Genomic DNA, 20,395 nt, shown 5'->3' on the forward strand with positions numbered 1-20,395 from the left:
CCTGCATGGTGAATGAGTCTCTTAGTTCAAGGTGGGGTCCTCTAAGAGCAGCAGGAGGCAACCGGTGGCATTGCCATTGAGCAGCCTGTGAAACCTCGGAGTGCTGTCACTAACTGTTGTTGCAGTGGCCTTGAGTCCTCCCAGGTACCTGAGCTTCTCCGAGCTCAGCCACGCGTCCGTTCGAGTCAGCTGGGAGGCTGCATCTCCGGCCGTGAAAGCTCACCACGTCACCTATGTTTCTAGCAGAGGGAGCAACGCTGGGGAGGTGAGTCCTCAAGGGTTTGGTGGAAGGAAAAGAAACTTGGGAGGTCAGATGCTGCCTTGTTCTCCTTCAGCTGCATGGTTCAGGGAGGGCTTATCTGCTGGCAGTGTTTTAACCCTGAAATGGGCACTTTTGATGCAGTTGCCACCGAAGTGCTAACCCCTCTGCAGCTGTACCCATGCTCCTCTCCATATCATAGAATCATAGAATAGTTTGGGTTGGAAGGAACCTTTAAAGGTCATCTAGTCCAACCCCCCTGCAATAAGCAGGGACATCTTCAACTAGATCAGGTTGCTCAGAGCCCTGTCCCACCTGACCTTGAATGTTTCCAGGGATGGGGCATCTACCACCTCTCTGGGCAACCTGTGCCTGTGTTTCACCACCCTCATCGTAAAAAATTTCTTCTTTAAATCTAGTCTGAACCTACCCTCTTTTAGTTTAAAACCATTACCCCTTGTCCTATCGCAACAGGCCCTACTAAAAAGTCTGTCCCCATCTTTCTTACAAGCCCCCTTTAAGTATCGAAAGGCCGCAATAAGGTCTCCTCAGAGCCTTCTCTTCTCCAGGGCAAACAACCCCAACTCTCTCAGCCTTTCTCACACAATACTCATACAACTCCTCCACTGCAGGTGGAGGTTCCTGGCACTGCAACATCCACTGTCCTGAGACCTTTGTCCTCCCTCACCCAATACTTCATCAGTGTCAGATCTACGTATGATGAAGGGGACTCCTTTCCAATTACTGGCAATGTTACCACCTGTAAGTAGGGAATGGAAATGCTTTTGGTCCCAGTAACAGGTGACAAAATTGGCTTGTGTGTGTCTGAACCGGGATGTTTTGAAGACCGGTCCCAGCAGCTCATGACCAAAACCCTTGCACAAAACGCAGATGACTTGTTCTTTGTGTGTGGAATATGTCCATCTGTGTTATGTTTAAAATGAGGTGGAAGGAATAAAGAAAGGAAGCAAATTACAAAATGCATGATGTATCACTAGCCTCTGTGTCCTTGAGAGCCCTCCTAGACTTCTCCCATTTACAATATCAGCGTGATACGTGTCCTCTCCACAAATGAGATAATCCTCCTCAATTAGGGTTTTAAAAATAATTTACCCCTCTCTGTCCTGATGGCTGTTGTCGTATGGGTCTGAAGAAGTGAAAGACAGGCGGGTCTCAGACATCTGCCTGGTTGATGTTTTGCTCCCCAACCATCTGCTCCCCACCTCGGCTCTGACAAGGCGCTGTCAGCGCCCGCACTTCAGCTCGTTTTCCTTCTGCATCCTTCAGTAAAGGTCCCCCCGCCGCGTGCACTGAAGGTTACCGAGCTCTCTGGGAACAGCCTCCGACTGCAGTGGGAAGCTGTCGCTGCCTCCGATGTGGTTGTCTATCAGATCAAATGGAGCACAGTCAGTGGAGAGAAGCCTCAGGAGGTACGGACCTACACACAGCTCCGGGGAGGCTGGGTTGGCTTTGTGCCTGCTTGATGGCTCTGAACTCACCTGCGAGAGTGGCATAGGGCGGTGTAAAACTATTCAGGTTAATGTACTCAAGCAATTAAACAGTTCAGCACCCAGTCGAAGGAGCCTATGGAATAAGACAGGCTCTGTCCTGGGTCTGGCTCTATTCAGTGGAGCAGTCACCTTGAGTGCTGGAAGCAGGAGGGACAGCGGGACGGAGTCCTACAGGCTCTGGGAAGATTGCAGAAGTGTTCTGGAAAATCTCAAGGATGAAATTCAATAGGGACAAGCAGAAAGTATTAAGCTTAGGCAGGAATAATTAACTACAGGTATACAGGATGTAGAACAAATAGCTAAGAAGCAATTCAGTAGAAAAAGATCTGGGGTTGCAGAGAATCACCAGCCCACAATGTCAAGTTGTTGTGGAAAAGACAAAGATAATACTCAAGTATTTATAGCTAGAGGTATCGCCTCGAAGACATGTGAAGCAACTTCTGCTTTCCTCAGTGCTGGTAAGCACTGACAACTTCTGGGATACTGCTCTTCAAGAAGGATGAGGTCCGGCTGAGGAGCACAGAGAGGAGAATGACCAGAGGCAGAGCTGGTGCAGGAGGGGCAGGGATGGACCTGGTGACCTCTTCCATCTCAAGCCCCTATTTTCAGTGTGAGTGCAAACAGCAGTTTAAATGGTGGTTTAAATACACGAGTCTCTCGTGCAATGCTTCACATTTGGGCTGGAATAGGGGTGTATTGGGGCTTCTGTCCCCAGCACACCTGAAAGCTGGAAACTGAGCAAAGGAATTTTGTGCTCCAGGCAGGTTGACTGCCTTGTGTCAGAGCACTGCATTGTGGTGCTGAAGTAGCTGCTGAATAAAACTGGGCAGCAGTGCATGGGCATCTACTCTGCATTAATCAGGGCTGGCATTTTGCCTTTGCTTAGATGTGTGCAACCCACAACAGTAGACTTTGTCCCCAAAGCCCAGTGCTAACTCATTTGTGCCTACGGGCAATCTGTGAGCCAGACTCTTGGATGGCATGAACTAGCTTGGAGGTGCCTGGGAACTCGACTGACTCATTCCTTTTCCTGCTGCAGCTCTCCATCGCTGGAAATGTGGCAACTGCTGTCCTGCCAGGCTTGCAGAAGAACACTGACTATAAAATATCCATCTGGGCCTATTACAAAGACGGCGCTCGAAGTGACACGGTTTCTATTCAGCACAGGACCAGTAAGTGATCAGTGCTTGGTATCCACAGCCTGGGGATAATAAACAGGGCACAGGATGCCTCAGAACCCATCACAGAGCAGCAGCTCAGATCTGGTCATCTCCAGCTCTGAAAACCCAAACCTGAATGTCTGAAAGAGGCTCGAGATATTTAGCCTTCTGTCTTAATGTGTTCTGAATTTATCCTGAGAAAAACAGGCTGGGCAAACACAAGCAGGCTGGTGCATCTTATAGGCGTTTGATACCCTTGCAATGTGTTTCATGTCGAATACATTGTTTTCCCCACCCTGCTTCTGTGTAGTGTATCGATGCAAATGAATTGGCTTTCTGTAGGGTGTTCAGCTGAACGTGTCGCTGTGCTGCCTAATGAATGTTTCCTGTTAGTAAAATATTGTCTGTTAAGGAGGGTGAGGATTTTTTCAGCTATGTCATTGCTGAGCTGTGCTTCATCTGAGGGCACTTACAAAAATGAGAGAGAATCCTGCAGGCAGACTCTGCCTCAGAAGCATTATCTAAATCTTGCTTTGTTCAGGCAGGATATGAGGTTAAAAAGTGGCACTCCCAGAGGTCCTCTTAATTAATATTGCCTGTATAATGGCTTTGTTGGCAGTGAATGGAATACAATTCATTCAACAGCAGCAGTCCTCTCCTCCTCCGTCTCTCAGGTCTCAACCTGCTTTGCAGAATAAACTCATTGAGGCTGGTGTTGAGTTGATGAAACTCAGAGTAAATGGCAATCTTAGAATAAGAAGCTCAGATTTTATTAATAATGAATAATAATAACATTTGTTTGTAGAAAGCTACCTCAGGCAAATACCTAGGAGCTGCATACTGGGGGAAAAAAAAAAAGAAAAAAAAAAGAAAAAAGAAACCGTCCTACAGGTGTATAATGATAAAGGGACAATTAGAGCTGTTTAGAGGCTTTGGAAAATGAATGGCTATGTTTTAAGCCACGAATTACAAAATGTCAGAGGAGCTCCGTCAGCCCACTGCAAAGGACATGTCCTTGCTGGTGTTGGCACGCCGGTGGGACACGGAAGGCAATTTGACTTCTGCTTGTCAGCTGCTGTCCTTGTTCGGGAACAAGGATGCCTTAGGGATGTCAGACTTTGCCTTGCTGCATGAAGAAAGCACAGCGCTTGAAGAAATCAGGTGTGCAGCTGGGCAGCCGAACCGGGGGCTCGGTGCCTGGGTGCTGCTGGTCGGTTTGCATGAGCAGTCAGGACAGTGCCACGCACTTCTCAGGGCCAATGTTTGCATGTGCAATCAATGTCTTTGATGGCAGTTCTTTCTTTTTAATGTTTAAAGTCAGAAGTGCCCACAGGAGAGAAGTGGCACAGGAGGAGGGATGGCTGATGACTTTCAGGAGGCAGTGCTGACCTTGGGCGGTTCAGAGGAAACTTGTGGATGCCAGCAAATTGAATAAGGCTTGCGCAATGGATGTGTGGGAAGATGTGGCACTAGGCAGGACTCTGGGAAATTCTGGGATATGGTTATACTTCAAACCTTTACTGTTTCAAGCAAAAACTACCATCTTGTACTGTGCAATTATGAGTGGTTAGGATGTCCAACAGGGTCAATCCACATGTCAGAGCTGGTGAATGGTAACTCACTCAGCTAGAGCATGGCAATCTCTTATGTTATCTGGAAAACCCCAAACCCTTGGTTTGATTTTTGAGCACTCTCCACCTTAATTTTCATTATAAAATGAAATTCTGGGGGCTGAAACACCAATGAAAGCTATCTAGTTCTCCTCAGGATGGCAGACTTTGGGTTGCAACCTGGTGAATAGCAGCGATCAGGCTGTGCTGAACAAAACCAAAAGTACACGTTAGAGGAGGGTGAGAAACCACTCTTCCTTTCATCCTTGCTTTTCTCTTTTCCTCTCTTGGCTACATCCCCTTATATAGGAACAGGTCAAGTCATGAAATTTTTCTTAAAAATGTCTCGGTAGACTTTGCAAGAAACACTGAAGTTTAAGGGCAGTGGCTGAAGTGAAACTCAGCAGGAAGCACTGGTAGCACAAGCTTCTCTCCCCGTCCTTCATCCTCTGCGGAATACTTTCTTCTTTGAAGGTTAAGGGAAAATGCCAGGTCAGAGTGATGCTCTTTGCACGCTGGTTTTGTGAAGTGGAACCATGTTCCTCCCCTGGGGATGAGGTGAGAACATCAAGTTCATTTTATTCAGGACCACTAACCCCTCTTGCCCCACCTGAAACACCCATTTCAAGGTCAAATGGGTTACGCTCAAGGGACCCTGCAGACACCAGTCCCTCACAGACAACAGATCATCAGAAACGTCATCCTCTTATGAAAACCAGAAACATTCATCACTGTGATGTGTCATTTGGTAGGCTTGGGATGAGGTTTGTCTTCTTCCCGGTAGGAAGAAAATCTGTTTCAAAGTTATGGTTTGAGATTTATCCCCAAAGTCTTTATGAACTCAACTTAAAATAGCTGAATAGCTTTAGCTGGAAAAGGAACAAAAGTTGGAGACAGTGATATGGTGCAGGTCCCTTCTTATCTTCTTATTTAGCTCAGCACTTAGTGTTTAATTTGCAATGGGGTAATTAAATATTCAGAGAGAGCAAGAGGGAGTAAAAATTACTTTTGGAGTTAAGATGTGTAGCTGGAAAAACTCAGGTCCTCAGTCTTTTTTAAAAAATAGTATTTATTTGTATATTTAACTGTATAGGTGAAGTGAGATCATTGCAACACAAATAACTGAGATGCTACCTTAATTTCATTCCCACCACCAGTGCCAGGTGGTCTGAGCATCCTTCTAGGAGGAGGGCACCCCTCCCCGCTGCTGTGCTAGTGAGGGAGGGCTGACAACCACCTCTCTCCTTCCATGAGTTCAGTCCCCCTCTCCCGTTGCCTTACTTTTATATGAGCCTGAAACCCAAGCAAAAACCTGGTGCCAAAGGGGGAGCGCTTTAGTTGTCGCAAAATGCGTGGAGCAAGCGGAATTTTTTTCAATTCTTAGTCTTGACTAGGGAAAAAAAGAAGAAGTTTTTAGGATTATTTTTCAGTAACCCAGTTAAGCAAACCTTTCTCTGCAGACTTACCAAGAGGCAGAGCAGGAACAAAAGCACACCAATGTATTTCCCATGGATAAAAAAATTGCTACTGTGTGCTTATGGTTCTGACGTTTCTTCTTGTCTCTCTGTTATATTCAGACTGAAGTCTCATTTGGGTTAAGAGCTCTCCTTTCAGTACGTTACTATAAATTGTCAAGCGTAACAAAGTCCTTATCCTCGACCAAAGGCTCTACACAGTGATCATTTGTCATATTAATAAACAACCTTAGTGGTACTTCAAACAGATAGAAACCTTTCACGCAAGCTAGCGGGAGCGCAGATGATGCTCTTTGGGAGAGGAAGCTGCTGGGGCACGGAGGTGTTGCTGAGCGGTGATCCTTGGAAGATGCTGGAAGGGGTGGCTTTTGGTCCTGCTGAGAAGCAGACAGGGACCTCTCTTTTGTACTGAGGGGAAGTTCTTTCATCCAGGCTGAGGAAAAGGAGCTCGAACAAAATGAAGGAGTCACCTGTTTTGTTCTGAAGGACAAGGATATTGGGGTCTTTCTCTGCCACGGTGTTTCAGGATTGAGGCTCTGAGGCAGCAGTGATGTGAAAGAGTGTTGCAGGACACGTTAGCAGTCTGTGGTGACACAGGGACGCTCCCCACAGCTAAAGGGCTGTGACACGACTCAGGAACCTGGATGCAAGGGCAGCACTTTAAGTTATATTTTACACGTAACTGAATTTCAGCAGTGTAACAAGTTATTCAAGCTGTCAGTTGAAATATGCTGTCACCGTAAATGTGCGGGTATTGCTCACCTTCCTTGCCCAGCTTAGCTCAAATCCTGCCCAGGAGTTTAAAGTGGAGTTGCATTGTGTCCCCGGCTCAGTGGAGGAATGGTTACATGTCAAGCCACCATATCCCAACTGTGTTTCTGAATCTCAATTGTTTGCTAACATGGGCTTTTCCAGGCAGAGGGACAAATGAACCAGACTGCAATAGGACAGCCCATGTAGTCTGTTGGTCCATCAGAATAAGAACCACAGAGGTGGGGCCATGAAAGAAGTCCCTCAGCTTTGGCAAGATGAGACAAAAATTAGTAAATATGGACTCGGGAAGATCTTCTTCACAAATTTGGCAATGTTACCCCTCTCCATCCTCCCCATCTGCTCAGAACGTGTCTCTTGGAAGTTTTTGTCACCAGAGCAGAGCACGCGAGCGTGTCTCATCCTCTTCTGTGCGAAGAATGAGAGCGCAGTTTGGATGGGAACTGCTGCTGAAGGTGGGCTGAGCCGCCCTGGCTGACTTTGCACTGAAGTGGATTACAAAGTCCTTATGTATGTGCCCATTCCTCTAGCTCAGCTGTGCCAGCAGCATCTCCAGCCTGGGGCTGATAAATATCTTCAAGTTCTTTATCCAGCTCCCCAATGAGTTCTTCCTAGCAGAGCATACATTGCAAATAAAAGGGATTGAAATGTGGGGAAGAAGCTTCAACCCATGGCAGCGAGGGAAAAAACATGACCTATATAATCATTGCAGATGAGTATTTTGATGGAGCAGACTCCAGGATTTTACTCTTATTTGAAAGCATGCCTGTGATGCTGGTTAGAGCCGAGAGCAAGCAAGCTGGGATTCCTCCTATAGAGGAGCGGAGGTTCAAGAGGTAATCAAAGACACAGGTGGTGTCCTCTGTGTCAGAGATGCTTCTGTCCTCCTGGGCAGCTTCAGGAGGCGACCTTTCCCCTAGCTGTCAGATCCATGCCATCAAATTCTGCTGGGCCTGGGGGCTTTCCAGAATAAACCCAACTCAGAAGACTTTCCCTAACTTTCCCTTTAAAGTTCACTTAAACAGAGCCTCCACTTACCTCAGCTGAAGGAAATAGCCAGCGCAGCCAGCAAAGATGCAGACGTATAGCACAGCACTAATAATAGTGCTGCTGAAGCAACTTCACCTCCCACACTTGTTTTCTTCTCCGCTTTACCTTGCGGTGATGCACAGCAACAGACTCCAGCCTGATTCAGCTGCTAATAATCTTGGTTCAGCTTCAGTAAAAGTAAGCTCATTTTATACAGAAAAGGGAAGGAGGATCAATGAAGATGCAAATAATCTTCATTCAACCTGTGCTCTAAGGTCACCCTAGACTTTGCTGGGTGGGCAGAAGAGCCTTACGGGTAAAACTGCGGAATAGAAATTTCATAGCCTGGGTGTGTGTCCTTGACTGTCTTCAGGGCTCACCCATCGTTTTTAGTCTCTTCTGAATAAAATGCTTCCTTTTCCCTGTCCGAGACTTCTGTGTCTTCACGCCAGCATGGGTTCAAGGCCAGACACATGCATTTATGCAGAGCAAGTCACTGTTTGGAAACAAGCTCCAGGAGTAGATGACCCCACACTCTCAAGCCCCTTGTTTGAACAGCGGATGGATTTAGCCCCCTTTGCCTTTCTCTTACTAACTCTCAACCCCTGCTCAGAGAAATCACTCCAGCATAACAGCCTCTGTCACCAGGTCCAGTTTGCTACACAGCAGGACCCCAGGGAAAGAAATGCATGTACATAATGAAAAATTGCTCAGCTTTGGTCTCTGGCAAACCCTTTTCTGGCTGACCGCGGTTCAGCCCATCACCTGTTTGGGATACAGCCATACATCGCAGTGCAGGGCCAGAAAAGGGAGAGTAGCTCAGGCACCGCACGTGATCCCCTCCTCGAGGCTGTGGGTGTTGGTGTGAGAAGCGCTAGACAAAACTGTTGTGTGCTGGCTGCTCTGGGGTTTTTTAGAATAATTTTAAAACAGAAGGAAAAAGCTGGGAAATGTTAGAAATTTGGATGGATTAACTTTGATGTGTGGCAATAAGGCTGTTTGTCCAGTATGTCTCCAGATCCTTGATGAAATTCAGTTGCAGTTTGGGTCTTTATCCTTTGGTGTTTGTCCATGATGTATACAAAGAATCTCTTTTCCTTGTGTTTCCAGGACTCTTCCCCCCTTCCAAGATTTTTTTCCATGTCCTAGGCTTCGAATTGCTGAATGCTTGAGTTGTACTGTGTTGCACTTGGGCAATCCTCATCCCTCCAGAATCTGTTTTCTCTCTTGCCTGGCCCCCAAGGTGACCGTTTCTGCTCTGAGCGGTAGTTAACAGCACAGCAGAGCACTGAGGCGTTCAGAAATGGGCTGGGAAGCAAGTGCTGCTGGCCCTGTTTATAGACATTACTACCTGCCTTTTATGCCGTTCACCTTTAATCCCTGCCGCAGATTCCCGGAGCCCACCCACCAACCTCTTCATCGACTCTGAGACCCCCACCAGCCTCCAGGTCCACTGGACCCCTCCCGACGGCCGCATACAGCACTACAAAATCACCTACAGCCCTGTTTCTGATGCCGGTGCTCAGCAAACAGTAAGTCTCCAGCTGCTCTGTACGTGGCAGGCACTGGACCAGAGGGGACACGGGGACAATTTCATGCCCAGGGGAACTCTGCTCACTCCAGTAAGCTACCTTATACCATAAGGTATAGCTGGTTCTCAGGAGTACAAAACCAAATCTCTTCCTCTGACTTACTGGTGTGTTGCTTTGTGAAGAGGACCTCCAGGCTTCTTTGTGATTAAGATATTTGTGTCCATCAGAGCTGCTAATAACACAGCTTTCTCCCTTCCCTGAACTGGGGTGGGGAATTCTTGGAGGCAGAGAGGCTGAGAATAAACCTACTGACCCTCTGACTTACGGAGGTTAAACATTAACCTTTTAAACCCCAGATTTTCTACTCAAACCCAGACTGGTTACCATGTTACAAGGCACTTCTGACCCATTTGCATGGGGAATATTGGGTTCTTCACATGGGGAAATACTCTTCCCTTGGACATTGCTGGTCTGATGGCAATGCGTAGCCAGGCTTCCTCAGCTTGCTTTCACTGTTGCCTGAACTAAGCAGGGATGCTGCCCTGAGCCCCGCTGTCCCAGGACTCGCCACTAGAACCCGTCCATGTAACTCTGGGGTGTGAGTAAGAGCTATAACGGGAAGCCTGCCCAAATGTTGGGCTCTTTTTCCACCCTGCTGTAGATCATGGCTTCTGGCAAAAGCAGCAGCGTGACCCTGCAGTCGCTGCTGCCTGATCGAGCCTACAAGGTGATCCTTTCTGCCATCCACTACACAGGGGAGAGCGAGAGCACGTCCACAACAGGCCGGACAGGTAAGTGTATCAGTTAGCACGTGCATGCTCTTCGTGACCTTCCATCCATCAGTCTTAAGGCAATCTCTATCAGGGCAGCAATGTCCTTGCTTGTGCTGGGCTGTGGCCAAGGCCAGGGTTTTGCTCAGCAGGGCAGACTACTAGCCTTGAAAAGGGAAAATTCTGCCTCAACTTCTTCACTCCTCCTATGCATTATTCACACTTCCAGGATGACTGGGAAGGGCTCTGACCATCCAGGTCTTGAGCCAGGCACTGCTGTCCTGAATAACAGAGCTCATGCGTGCATTGCTTTCTCTTTCAGCTCCTGTGTTGTCTAAATTCCCTTCAATACGAGGATTCGTTCCATCTAAAACAGAGGGTAAATCACATATAATGTCTTGCTTTGGGGTTTTTTTTTTAGTAACAAATCGCACAGTGTGGGCTCTGCAGGGCAGGCAGGAGTGGGTATGTCATTTCTTGACAGATGCCTCTGGGGACTGTCCAAGGACAGCCAGAAACCACACGACTTCTTAAAATCAGACTCACTTAGTAAAGAGACTGATAGTATTTTTAGAGGATTTCTGCACAACTTGACCAAAATGGAGCAAAGGGAATGATGACATGTTTTAAATTAAAGTTCCCTGTAAAGTCCCTTATTAAATTTAATGAGCACGTGTTCTCATATGCTGATATAAAGCAAACTATGAAATGGATTAGCAAGAAATGTTGAATTAATGGGGTTATATAAAGTTGTTAAGAAGCAAATATTAGAATACAGATATTGTGGCAGTAATGCCTTTTCCTGTCCATTTGAAATGATTCCAAACAAAACTTCAGTTTTCATATGTATTGAGGGAAGCCACAAAGGAAGAATGAAGCAGATTAGATGAGAAAATTTTAGTTTGTACCCAACAAAGAACATATCGGACTAAGTTTTCAAGTGGCTTATTGAGGAAATCTACAAGTGTGCAGACCGCAGTGGAAAAGTCCTGTGAACTTTCAAGTAGAAAACAATCCTCCCATAAGGTTGATGAGTCACCTTGTAGAAATTAATATAGCTGTTTGGCTATGATAGCTGAAAAGGCAATAGGAGAAATATTAAATTCTGCATGTTTTAAGAAGTGGAGAGGATATGTAATAATGCTGGGTAAACTGTTCGATGTGCAGTAAAAGACTCAATATGTAACCAAATTATTGAGAGAAATGGTCTGATGTTGCAGGAGTTCATGTTTATTGTATAGTGAATAACTGCATTTGGCTGGGACTTGGGGAGAAAAACAAAAAACAAAGAGAACAACAGAACAGCAGGCATCCTATGCTGGAAAGTCCAAGAAAAATCTTCAAAGCAGAAGTGCATACACTGCCAGGGTCAGGGATCCTTACCCTGACTCTGATATGCTTTGTCTAAGCTGAGCATTGCCAGATCAAAGAGCTGTGAGCAATCCAAGTGCCTTCAGCCTGGGAAGGAGGTGAGGATTGCCAGGGGTGTCAGCAAGCGGGACCCTGGGGTCTGGGCAAGGGTCAGAAGGAGCTCCCTGATTCCCAAGCAAGAAAGTCAGATACCTGGTAAATGGGCAAGTTTGTAGCCTGCTTATATGACTTTGGGAGGATTTCTTTTTTTTTTTTTTTTCTTCATCATGCTTCAATTCTGAGCAATGCTTCGCCTTTGGAAAGCTGGTTGGTTTCTGGAAGGGGAAGGGAAAGAGCAGTGTATAGCTTGCAGGCATAAGTCAGATCATCCTGGATGCCGGACATTGCTCCACAACCAGGGGCTGGTCGAGCTCAAAGAGATGGTTTTGAGGCCCAGGTTTCAGTGACTGATTTCTTAACTGATTTCCATAGATCCCTTCAATAGTTTTATACCCAATTCTACAGGAATTATGGTATGTATGTATAAAACTATGCATCAGGTTGAATAACGGAGGTCATGGCAACTTGTAAGTCTCTGTGGTTTAACCCCTGGCTTCAGCAGTCCCATGACCATCAAAGTCATAGGTTTGGGTGCCCTTTCTTTGATATACACCTTGATCATGAAGAATGGCATTGAAACTCCTACAGACTTAGGAATCTCAGGTGCCTTGCCGAGTGTAAGTCACCCCCTTTAAATTTTTTACACATTTTACAAAAGTTAGGTATGGAAAATTGGAAGCCCTGCTTTTCTGATGAGGTATGAAATGGCATTGATGCAAGAATAGCAATAGCAGGGCTATAACGAAGCCTCAATATAATGATCTGCTAGATTCTATTATACTGATGACCTAGAAAACCATTTATGAAATAGCCCATCTTGTCAAGTGTCCTTGATTTTCAGGGACATTTCTCATTTTGCATCAAGCATTCCCTTTGTCCCAGCTCCATCTGGCATCCGTGGCTTGGGATTTACATGGCAGCTGATAACTGAAAGTAGCATTCGTGCACTGTTTTCTAAAACACCCCCTTACCTGAGCCTTTTAAATGGAGAGTGCTCATAACCATGGTGCCTCGTGTTCCAGCTTCACATCCCAGTCTTTTCTCCTCTAGTTTTGCTTTCTGTCCTGTGGCATCTTAGAGGATTCATCAAGGGAATTTCTGAAAAGCAAACTGCAAAACTTTGCCGTAACTCTTTGTTTCCCTAAAGAGTTCAAAAGCCAAACTGTCAGGTTGAGATATGTATTTTTGGTGTGTGTATTTTGAGTTCCAGGTACAAAATTTGGAACTGCAGATATCTTTCTTTATTTTACAACGCCATTAAGGCGCATGTTGCAGTAAAAGCACTGTTTAAAAAAAAATAATTAGTGTTTTGATGTCTGTTTTTAAAGAGAAACTTGCAGAACATGATGCTCCCTTGTATTTCATATTGTAAGGTGCCAGGTGAGTGAGTTAGTCAAAAGAAAGCGATCATGAAGGTGTTTGATGATGAAAGATAGTATTTTTATTTTTGTGATGGGCAAGCTAAGGAGCAACCTTTATGTTTGCATAAACATAAATTCTCTTTCTCTCTCAATATATATATAAACAAGGTTAAAGGCCAGGCTCTGAATTAAGCTGTAGAATATTCTAAGTTTTGCTGTGTTTTTCCATTGCTCTGCCTAGAGGAATTGTGCTCATTTTGCTTCCCTAATCCCCTACTGTCTTTTTTTCCCTAACAGTTTTTCCCTTTTATTTTCTTCTCACAGCCTGCCCCACCATCAGCAATACTGAAGGCTCCGTACGAGGTACAGTAGCATATCAAGCCCCAGTGGTGCTGGGCTGTGAATGTGAAAACACTACCTGGTCTTGGCTTTTGAGAAATACGCAAGAGCTGAGCAGGGGGGGAACGGTTTCCCTGTCCTGAGGGAAAGGGGAGAAGTCTGAGAACCGAAACAGGAAAATATCCTTTATCAGGTAGAAGAATATTCTGCCCTAACTGAATTGGTATGCCCCTGCTGTCCCACCAGCTCCTGCTCTCAGCTGTTAGTGCTTAGTGCCGGGATTTTCACTGACCTTAAGGAAGCTAGGCTTCAAACGGCTGCTGAATTTCAAGAGGATTTCAATTCCTAACTCATATAGGCTCCTTAAGAAAAACTCAGTCTGTCACCAAGATCACCTTTGCATCCTCTAGAGGAGGTATAGATACCCAAAGAGCTCTCTGCAGTCAGGCTGTACGGACTTAGCTAGGGGAGCAAGTTCCCATTTCTCCTGTCTATGCCATAACCCCTGTTCATGCTGCTGAGGTTGCTGTATGTATTTGTTACTTAGAAAGCAGTTAGTCCTGCTTATAAAGTGATATCACCTCCTTCCCAGAGAGCTTTGTGATATGGGTGAGACTGAGAAACTGGCTTCAGTTCTCAGCTCCGCTGTTAGTCCGTGTCTAAGTCACTTCATCTTTGCTCAGCTCCCACCCCTGACCCTTGCAGCTCACGGGGATGTGCATCCCTGCCCAGGAGGCTCTCGGTGCTGTTGCCTTGTCTATGGATGCAGAAGCCAAAGCAATCAAATCATAAAGCCACAACAAATGTTGACCTCTCCTTCTCCTCCTTGAGAAAGGTGGTGGGAGTAGCCCGTTTCCTTAGCAGCTCTCTGAAACCATGACATGGCAGATTCACGATACGGTAATAATACGATTATACTACAATATGTTTATAATTGCAACTCAAGCCTTATTTTCATTCTTTACACTACAATATTTCCTGCATGTTTTAAAGGAAGTTCCAGTGCCAGAAGCTCCATATCAGAGATAAATGGCTCTCAAGTAGGTCATTTCTTTTGGCAAACTCCCTAGTACTGTTGGAAAATGAAAAGGAAAAAAAAAAAAAAGAAAAAAAAAGAGCACCCTGGACCAACCCCCAGGCGAAATAAAAACTCAAGCCAAGAAACTGCAGAAGATTGTAAACGATGAAGGGGTGAGGGAATCCAGACTGAAAGCACTGCATTGTAATGAAGTTGTAGCCTTTCCATTTGCTGAAGAACGAACTATCTCCATCATCCCAGCCTGCTGCAAACTCAGATAAACTAAAAAAGAATCCTAATTGCAAGATCTTGTCTTACTGAACAGCAAACTGAAATGAGAAAATGACTCGGAGCTTTAATGATGAGCTGGGAGAGCGAGATGAAGCTGCATGAGCCAGGGAGGCGATGTCAGAGATGTCAGGGGAGAATCTCTGTAAACCGCATACGGCACGTCACCCCTGGGTGTCTCGTGAAAACAGAGAGAAATGGAAATGCTCATATATTAAAGTTCTTTCCTAATTTTTCTGACTCCTACATATAAGGCATTTCAGAGCAGAAATAATTCTCTCCCTGCTAGCAATTACTGGACTGATTCCATGTCTTTTGAAGATAGTATTTTTGCAACTAGTTGAAAAGGAGAAATTGTTGGAGTACCTTCTTTCTCATTTGTTTTTCATTCTGAAGATTTGAAAACACAACCGTGAAAGTCTCCATCCTTAGTCTACTCTTCTCCAAGAGGAGGAGATTACAGCAAATGTATACAGAGGGTACAGACAAACTATTTTCCTTGGCTGCCACTTGTGGAGTACGCTCCAGGTTTCTAGCGAGTTTGCACAGCCTTGCTGATGTCTGTGTTGCTATGGTGTTTTCTCCTATTGCCTTCTCTGTGCTAGCTGGAGGCTAATTCTACCTGCTCTTCAATCACGCTTCTTTTGCACTCTTTTCTGACCACTTATTTTTCTGTTTTAATTTGTCTGTTCCAGGATTTGATATGATGGAAGCTTTTGGCTTAGTAGAGAAGGAATACGCCTCCATTAAAGGCGTAGCTATGGAGCCATTCGTATTCAGCGGTTCCCGTACCTTCACCCTGTTCAGAGACACTCAGCTCACTCAGAGGACCAGGTGGGAGCGGAGCTGTGACCGGTGTCATCTTCATCATCAGTCTCGTGCATACACATTAGCTGTGCTCACAGCACAGGAAGATCACTGATTTGTGGATGAATGATGCAGCCCCACTGGCAACTTCAAAATGAAATGATAAAGATGATAAGCTAAAACAAACCATAGGTAGACTGAAAAGAATGCCGGAGTATTTTTCCTTAATATATTATGAAATTAACCTCTGACTTTCCTCAAGATGAGTATGGAATATGACACGCGGAAGTTAAGGGGACAAAATAGGAGGATTCATTATATTTTTTGTGCAGCCAAACATTTTCACAGTGAGGTTTTTCCTTTTTACAAAATCACTTTTTCCAGCAGTGTTAGTTGCTGTGATGGACATAAGGATCATGTCATGTATGGACACCGCACCATTCTTTAGGCATTCTGTCCATCAACCATGTACACTTTGGTGATGGCAGTTTGAGGTCACATTTTCATCTTCAATCCCTTCCCCCAGCATCTCTGGTTTGGAGACTGATCTTTGCTTTAGAAAATATTTGTCTCATAGCTGCTCTCTGCAGCTTGGTCCTTATTGATGAGAGGGAATAACCACTGACTCTGGGTTGTGACTTGACCCTGTTTCGTTGCGTATGAGGCTTCTCCGCAGGGTCCCAAGCGGGCCAGGCAGCTCCCATGACCTCACTCATTTTTTTATGACGATAAATCAGGAATGATCTGACTCCTGACATTCAGCGCTACTTTGTTTAAAGCCTAATTACTGAGGCACTGGCTCAGTTTAATCTTAGTTAAAGAAGCAAAGCTTCTTAGAGTAAACAGAGTGGGGGAGATTCAGAGGACTCTTTGGTCTAAACACTCGGAAAATTATGGGCAAATCCTTTTGTTCAGCTGGTACATATGCCTTTCCAAGGACATTACTCCTTCAGAAACAGCGAGAGAAATAAGAACCTGGCATTATTTATGAATCAGTTCTGAAAAGATGCTTGATGAGTTGCGTCTATGCCCATGCAAATGTGTCCTGTTTCAGATTACAGATGTATTTCAGGCATAACCAATTTGACCTTCCTCCTTGCCTTGTCTCCTCTCGCTGCTGCTCCTGCCCAGTGTGCTCTGACGGGTTTGGCAGCGGCTGCAGAGGGAGCTGGGTCGTGCCAGCAGCTGCGGACGGGCATCTCTGCCTGGCCATGAGTTCCAGCACTGAGCCCAAATTTTGCAGCTGGGACGTGGGGACCCAGAGGGGGCTTTCTGTGGACTCTATGCTTATCCCTGAAGGGCGCTTACATTGATTTCTGCCAAGGCTTAAAGATTTACGCCACGATACGTGACGACAGTTCCTCCTTCTTCAAGAGGAGACTTGGGAGAGTGTTTTGGAGCCTGGCAGGGATGTTTTGTAAGCTACTGCTGGGTCCTATTTCAAAAAGCATTAAGGCTGCACTTGCTGTGTCTTGGCATTCCCTGAGGCAGCTGTGGCAGTGATAGACTGACACCGACTGCTCCACCTGGGTATCCCTCCCGGCACGAGGGGAAGGCCCTTAGGGGCTCATCGCTCAGCACAGGCTTCAACAGCCTGAGAGGGATGCACAAAATAGGGGCCAGGCTCCCTCCTGGCGTGTCGTGTTCCGCTCCCGGGGTGAAGCTTTTCCAGGCCACCCTGCTCAAGAAACACGATGGATGAGCCCTGTCTGTAGGATGTTGCCTGCTGGCTCTCGCTGCTTGAAGCCACTGACGCTTACTCGGCTTGTCTCGTTCCAGCGATGTCCACCTCTTTGCAATCCCACCCGAGCACACCATCAGCATCCTCCTGCGCCTCCTGCCCGAGACCCCCAAGGAGCCCTTCGCTGTGTGGCAAATAACAGACGAGGACTTCCAGCCCCTTCTTGGTGTTAACCTTGACCGTAAGTTTTCTTGTTGAATACATTAAATTCAAGTATTTGCATACATTTCTGTGAGCAGCAGAACTCATTTTGGTGTTCACTTGGAAAGTTCTAATGTTTTAATGTTCTTGTTATACAGCAGCAGTTTTGGGGAAGCTTTCTGGTTGCTGCCAACCTTGCATTTTAAATACTGCCTAGTGCAATTAAAAGACATATTTTCATTTTTATTCTACCTGTAATATATTCTTTATTTTTACATATTCTTTTTCTTTTCCATTGTTTAGAAGTATTTCATGATAACATATGAAGTCTTTCACCATGTTTAAGCCTATTTACTATTGTTCATATGTGGGTGAAATCAATTTCTCTCTTAATTCTAAGCTGTTATTTGTCCTGTTTTCCCTGTAGCCAGTAAGAAATCCTTGACCTATTTCAATCATGACTACAAGGCTGATTTACAGGAAGTCTCCTTTGACCAGCAGGAAGTGAAGAAGATATTCTATGGGAGCTTTCATAAGGTCCTTATCAAGAGAGGGAGAAATGTGGCTCACGATCTCACTCCAGTCTGGGAGTATTATGCCATCAATGTGTATTGTTCAAAGTGAGGAGTGATTATACAAATGCTTTGCTAGGGAACTGGCAAACCTATTTGATATGCTGAAGTTTATAATTGTAAAGAATTAAGGTTCATCCCATGTTCAAAATACGATTTCCACCTATTGATTGCTTCCTTTTCCCCCCAGAAACTCCAAAACTGAGGGGGTTTTTTTTTAGGTCTTAATAACCAGAAAAAATTGAAAAATCAAACTTTTTTTAGAATTTGGGATTTTCATGACCATTTAGTGCTGGAAAGAAGGAAAAAAAAAAAAAATCTAGCCTTGTGAGAAAGCCACCTTATCGCTCATAACAGTTTTTTTTTTTTTTTGGCCATCTATGTCCTCAGAGCAAAGGTATTCCACCCAAATGAGCAACGAGCACTTTCTATCAGTATCTGTAGGCAGTTTTGTTATTCACCTAGTTCTGAAAACTGAATTATTTAATACTACAACTCCAGAAAGTCTTCCCCCAAGGAGAGGTGAGGGGAACATCAGGGAAAAGTGCAGTGTTGCACAGCAGACACAGCACATACTGAAACTTATTCCTGAGCCCCCTTGATCCATTTGCTCATTAAAACCACACCACCAGTAACAGCAGCAGTCTGGGAATTGGGCAGAAGGCATTACTGTCTTTAAAAGACTCCCTCATCTCGTCGCGGAGCTCCAACCCGCCTCTTTCCACCTGCTGCCCAGGTGCACGTGGCCGTGAGCCACTTCAAGATCAAACTCTATCTGGACTGTAAGAAAATAGCGGAGAAACCTATCAACACTGTCGGCAGCATCTCCACCGCTGGCTTCATCATGCTGGGAAAAGTGACAAGGACCAGAGGACCCAGGAGCGGGTCTGCGTCGGTGAGTCCCCCGTGGTGCGTGCGGTCGGAGAGCGGGGCGGGGGGCTTAAATTTGGAGCTGGCTAGGGTGGGCAGATGGAGAGGAGTGCCGTCTCGCATCATTCTCGCTCTGAATGCCTCCAAACGCTGCTGTGACGCAAGAGCGTGTCCTGATCCCGCTGATCTCTGCGATTTTAATGAGCTTTCCTAGCGCGGTGTTTCTCCCCCTCGCCTCCTACCTCTGTTTGAGGTCTGTGATCAGAGGCAGCAGCGTGAGCGTGTCTCAGAGGTGCCTTCAGCTGGCTGCATTGTCTGGGGCCTGGGGAAGCACAGGTTCTGCATTAAGATGCTGAAGCAGACAGGAGGGTTTGGGAATTGCTTCTGCAAGGGAAGGTTGTGCACATCAGCCCCCACCGAGCGATATTGGGAAATGCCGGTGACTGAAGGCAACAGGGCTGGATGTGCCTCAGTCTCCAGCGTATTTGGACTGGCCTATCTGCATACAAATGATAGGAAAATAATCTTCAGTATAGAGGCTCTTTGTCAGCTGCTACTTGAAAAAAAAACCAACCCAAACACTCAGTGCCAGCCTGTGGGTATGTCCTTACGGCATCGCACAGCGCTGCAGAAAGCCCGTTCCCTACAAGAGGAAAGAATAAGGGAAAGTGTGGACTCGGTATCATGCCCTGTGACAGCCCAGTGCATGGTCCTAAGGGCAAAAATACCCGCTTATACCATCGCCTGGCAGTCTGTTGCCGTACTTACTCCACAAAACAGGAGTGTTAAATATGTGCAGAATAAGGAGCAAGTTCATCACTCACAATGGGCTAGTGGGACTGTAGAAAATCATTCACGACTTACGTGAAGCTTTTTGGCTCTGCTTTTAGATCTAAAAGTCCAGGGGAAAACAGCACCTCAGTTGATTTACAGCTTCCCTTGCCTCAAAGCAGTGCAGTAAAAACAGTTTGTCCCATATGCCTCCCCAGCTGCAAAGAGAGAAGCAGAGGTCTGGGATATACCAGGAAAAAAGTGGACATTAGAATTGCCTGTAAGATATGGGGTCAGCTGTACAACAAACAAGGGGACAGTGGTATTCAAGCAGTATTTACTTATTTCCTAAATAAATTCTGTGGCAATTTGATCACAAGCCCGTGGCCAACAAGGCAGGAATCTCTGCTTTCCTTGTCCCTCCTAAATTCTCCCTGCTAGCCGCTTAGCTGGACAGATCTAGCTAAGTAACGAACAGCTTCGTGCCATCCCTACTCCCATTGCCTTTCAAGCCCAGCAGAGATTCACGTCTTCCATGGCTCTGCTGCCCTTGAGAAGACGGAGTGTCTCATTACTGGTTATCGTGGAACCTTATTTAATTTAAGATATCTTTAAATGCCGCTTGATCTACAGGGCTCATCTATATCTGTATGCTGCATGTCACACTCCCCGAGCTGTACAGCTTGCTCATTGTTAAACGCATGGAGTGGAAGAAAAAAAAGATGAGAAATGGTGTCAAGGAAGGAAAAAAAAATCTCTGGCTCATTATTTTGGTTTGGCTTTGTGCAGTGAGTGCTCCTTTGTTAATCAGAACGGGAAGATGTGGCAGTTGTGAGGGATGTAGTGAGAGAGACAGGTTGGGGTTGGGGATCGTATCTGCCCTGGGAAATGCTGCTGCCA

At 45.8% G+C, this 20,395-nt stretch overlaps 1 protein-coding gene across 1 annotated transcript in view; it reads left to right on the plus strand.

Moving 5' to 3' along the window:
- The window catches only part of COL20A1 (collagen type XX alpha 1 chain), a 49,066-nt gene that overhangs the window by 15,145 nt on the left and 13,526 nt on the right, over nucleotides 1–20,395 (plus strand). The window contains 12 exon segments of the mRNA XM_050907340.1: nucleotides 126–265; nucleotides 892–1,021; nucleotides 1,547–1,689; nucleotides 2,810–2,942; nucleotides 9,205–9,347; nucleotides 10,009–10,138; nucleotides 10,440–10,496; nucleotides 13,273–13,311; nucleotides 15,289–15,427; nucleotides 17,180–17,322; nucleotides 17,710–17,819; nucleotides 18,591–18,749. Coding sequence (XP_050763297.1) covers nucleotides 126–265; nucleotides 892–1,021; nucleotides 1,547–1,689; nucleotides 2,810–2,942; nucleotides 9,205–9,347; nucleotides 10,009–10,138; nucleotides 10,440–10,496; nucleotides 13,273–13,311; nucleotides 15,289–15,427; nucleotides 17,180–17,322; nucleotides 17,710–17,819; nucleotides 18,591–18,749 — 1,466 coding nt within the window.

The sequence above is a fragment of the Gymnogyps californianus genome, chromosome 17 (assembly GCF_018139145.2).
Source record: "Gymnogyps californianus isolate 813 chromosome 17, ASM1813914v2, whole genome shotgun sequence".
Lineage (NCBI taxonomy): Eukaryota > Metazoa > Chordata > Aves > Accipitriformes > Cathartidae > Gymnogyps > Gymnogyps californianus.